Source organism: Dipteris shenzhenensis, chromosome 8 (assembly GCF_047967505.1).
Source record: "Dipteris shenzhenensis isolate YYH24624 ecotype China chromosome 8, Dip_SZ_1.0, whole genome shotgun sequence".
Classification (NCBI taxonomy): domain Eukaryota; kingdom Viridiplantae; phylum Streptophyta; class Polypodiopsida; order Gleicheniales; family Dipteridaceae; genus Dipteris; species Dipteris shenzhenensis.
In genome coordinates this window covers 40274690-40278898 of record NC_141603.1, presented here as the reverse complement: position 1 = coordinate 40278898, position 4209 = coordinate 40274690, and the positions used below count along the sequence as shown (strand labels likewise).

Genomic DNA, 4209 nt, shown 5'->3' with positions numbered 1-4209 from the left:
TTCACACATACAGTGCCCAACAGTAGACCTTTTAATCCAATGTGGAGTCGACGTCATGCCTTGAGAAAGGCCTTCCTTGGGTAGCCAAGCTTGGTTGCCTACCAATGGGCAAGGCTAGATCCAACCAATCGCCATCACGATTTGGTCCCCCCAGCTCCACACCCATCCGGCCCCTCATTTTGACAAAAGGGGTTTGTACTTGGGTGGTGTGTAAAAGGGGTGCCCATCCGCGGGCACCCATTTTTCAATGATCTCACAATGGGCGGCTGGTGGGTAATGGGGGCTGGTGGGTAATGGGCGGTGCCCATTCCAGCTCGCCCATGAATGTTTTTGGGTGCCCACACGTTGCACGCCCTTTGGCGGTGTGTAAAAAGCCTTAGGTGAAGAATAATCGAGACACCTGCCAGACAGTTGTGCCTTCGACTTGGCACAGGTTGAGACCGACAACCACGCTTACGATTGATGCCACATGTCGTGCTGATGCAGCCACCCCGGGAATAGATGCCGGAAATTGACAGCCAGAAAATCGGGAATGCGGATCATAGCAAACGACTAGATGTCTTCACGTTTCCTGGCATTGCGACAAGACAATCCCCTGGATTCAGAACGTTCCTTCCACCACCCTGCCCTTCTCGAGATGTACACTGGACAAGCAGGTCGACATCCTTCGGATTCCGGCAAAGTTTGGCAGCTCATTTGCCCAGGCTATCACCTTCCCCCTAGCCTTCATGGGGACCAACCGAGGCAGTGGAGCGGCGATGGAGTCGTCTTCGGCTGCTTCTGGGCCAATTACCTCAAATTGCTCTTGTTCAGGTACTACACGACTGACGGCAAGCACTTACACGCTTATGGCAGTTGTTTTCTATCGTGTTCATGCTATGTACCGAGCGCTTATGGAAGAAACGCCCTTATGGGTCCTTCCCAGTTCTGGGAAAAGCAAGTGTGCGACACGTCTGGACGGATCGATTTGCAAAGGTAAAGCTGTAGATTGACGAGTCTACAGTTACACCTAACAACAGACAAAACCCAACCAGATTATAAGGAGTCGATATGCATAGATGGGTGGCACAACCTAGGTTGGATTGAAATAAGGCTCGAGAAAGAGAAGTCCAGAAACAAGGGATGCGCAGGGCTAAAGCATCCAGTGGTCAGGCATGGGCAAACTCTGACGTGGTGGGGGAGGCTGGATTTAGGTCCAGAGTACACATGAATGCATCTAAATCACAAGTATTCCTAGATAAGACTGGCTGGGAGACATTCAGCTTAGACGAGGCACTTGCTTCGTTGGAGGGCGGGCCCCAGCTGGCTTCGGTGGAGAAGGTTACGTGCATCTTGCACCAGTGCAGGAAAAATAAAAATGTCGCATATACAAAGCGCTTGCATGCCTATATGTGCAAAATTGGGTTGGAAGATCATAGATTTCTTGGTAACTACCTTGTCCCGATGTTTGTGCAAGTTGGAAGCGTGCATGATGCTCAGCATGTCTTTAACAAGTTGGCTGATCGGAATGTATATTCTTGGACTTCTCTCATCATGGGTTACATTGCATGCGGCAAGTCACAGTATGCCCTGAACCTGTACCAGAAAATGCGAGATGATTCTGTACATCCTAATAACTATACGTTCGTGGCCCTACTGAAGGCGTGTGCTAGGCTGAAAGATGCAGGAAAAGGCAGAGAGATGCATGTTGAGATTGCTCGAAAGGGGTTGGAAAGAGATCTTTTTGTTGGCAACACTTTGGTTGATATGTATGCGAAATGTGGGTCCCTTACTTTTGCATGGGAAGCATTTGATAAGCTTCCAGTTCGAAACGAGGTCTCCTGGACTGCATTAATCGCAGGATATGCAGAACATAGTCTTGGGAAGGAGGCACTGAAATGTTTTGAACAGATGCAACTGGAGCAGGTCTCTCCAAATGCTGTCACATTTGTTTGCTGCTTGAAAGCTTGTGGCAGCATAGGAGCCATAGACAAGGGTCGAGAAATACATTCTGAGATTGCGAGAAAGGGGTTGGAAAGAGATCCCTTTGTTGGCAACACACTAGTTGATATGTATGCCAAATATGGCTTGCTTGCAAAAGCAAAAGAAGTGTTTGACAAACTCCCAACCCGAGATGAGGTCTCCTGGAGTGCACTAATTGCAGGATACGCAGAGTATGGTCTTGGTGAGGAAGCAATCAATTGTTTTGAGCAGATGCAGCTTGAGGGTGTCTCTCCAAATGTGGTCACATTTGTTTGCAGCTTGAAAGCTTGTGGCAGCATAGGGGCAATAAAGAAGGGTCTAGAAATACATTCTGAGATTGCCATTAAGGGGTTGGAAAAAGATCTTTTTGTCTGCAGCACCTTGGTTGATATGTATGCCAAATGTGGCTGGCTTGCAAAAGCACGGGAACTATTTGACAAGCTGCCGATTCGAGATGTAGTCTTTTGGAACATTCTACTTGCAGGATATACTGAACATGGTGCTGGTGAGAAAGCACTGGATTGTTTCAATCAGATGCAACAGGAGGGTGTCTCTCCAAATGCTTTGACGCTTGTTTGCTACTTGAAAGCTTGTGCCAACATAGGAGCTGTAGACAAGGGCCAAGACATACACACAGAGATTGCTAGAAAGGGGCTGGAAGGAGACCCTTCTGTTGGCAACACTTTGGTGGATATGTATGCCAAATGTGGCTTATTTGCAAAAGCACGGGAAGTGTTTGACAAGCTGCCAGTTCAAGATGTGGTCTCATGGAATGCACTAATCACAGGATACGTTGAGTGTGGTCTTGGTGAGGAAGCACTGAATTGTTTTGAACAGATGCAACTGGGCAGTGTCTTTCCGGATGCTGTCACATTTGTTTGCAGCTTGAAAGCTTGTGGCAGCATAGGAGCCATACACAAGGGCGAGGAAATACATGCTGCGATTGCTACAGAGGGGTTGGAAAGAGATCTTCTTGTTGGCAGCACCTTGGTTGATATGTATGCAAAAAGTGGCTCACTTGCAAAAGCATGGGAAGTGTATGACACGTTGCCAGTCCATGATGTAGTCTTGTGGAATGTACTTATAGCAGGATATGCAGAGCATGGTCTTAGTGAGGACGCATTGACGTCTTTTAGACAGATGCAACTGAATGGAACTTCCCCAGATGCTGTCACATTTGTTTGTAGCTTGAAAGCTTGTGGCAGCATAGGGTCCATAGACAAGGGACGAGGAATACATGCTGAGATTTCCAGAAAGGAGTTGGGAAGGGATCTATTTGTTGGTAGCACCTTGGTGGATATGTATGCCAAATGTGGCTCACTTGCAGAAGCAAGTGAAGTGTTTGAGAAGCTTCAGGTTCGAAATGAGGTCTCTTGGAATGCACTAATTGCAGGATATGCACAGCTAGGAGAAGGTGAAGTTGTGTTTCATATGCTTGAGAGAATGAGACGAGAAGGCATAAAACCCGGAGGTGTCACATTCCTTATTGTTCTGACTGTATGCAGTCATGCGGGTCTAGTGGATAAGGGCCAAGAGTACTTTGAGGCCATGAGCAAAGACTATGGCATCAGTCCAACTATTGAGCACCATACTTGCATGGTTGATCTCCTTGGCCGTGCAGGTCAATTAGATGAGGCTGTGGCACTGGTGAAGAAGATGCCGTTCCATCCTAATCTGGTGGTGTGGCATACTGTGTTGGGTGCTTGTCGAAAGTGGGATAATGCGGAACTTGGAAGACAGATCTTTCAGCATGCAGCGCAATTGGATGAGAAGGATGCTGCAACTTATGTCTTGATGTTTAACATCTATGCAGATGCTTGCATGAAGGAGGACGTGAAGAAGGTTAAGGCAATGAGAGAGAAAGAACAAGCATGTATGAACCGAAGTCAGAATTGGTGGACTGATGTTGGCAGAAGTCTGCATGTCTCTTCAGTGGGGGATACAAGATGTATCCAAAGCAAATATACTTTCTGATTTGGGTTTGTTGGTTGCAATATAAAATCAGGATTCTTCAAAAACAAAAATTGCTGGCGTATATTAAGGGGCAGTCACCCCCAAAAAGACAAGGGAACATTACAAAATTTAAAGGCCAACTGGAGATGGGCACGCTGCAGGTGGCCCAAGCAGCAAGAAAACAGCTAGGAGATACGCATACCAACATCACAGAGGCATTGGCTTCGTAGGGAGTCTTTTACTCGAGCTGCAACACTCATGTTTGAGGGAGGTACATCTTTCTCTTTGAGAGAA

General features: G+C 47.2%; 1 protein-coding gene across 1 annotated transcript; it reads left to right on the top strand.

The window, feature by feature from the left end:
* The first annotated feature begins 566 nt into the window (after positions 1 to 566).
* On the top strand, positions 567 to 3952 carry LOC147899496 (pentatricopeptide repeat-containing protein At2g39620-like). The gene has a single exon (XM_087378080.1). It carries the CDS (start codon positions 1123 to 1125, stop codon positions 3934 to 3936), a length of 2814 nt encoding a protein of 937 aa, XP_087234206.1. The 5' UTR covers positions 567 to 1122; the 3' UTR covers positions 3937 to 3952.
* The last annotated feature ends 257 nt before the right edge of the window (positions 3953 to 4209 follow it).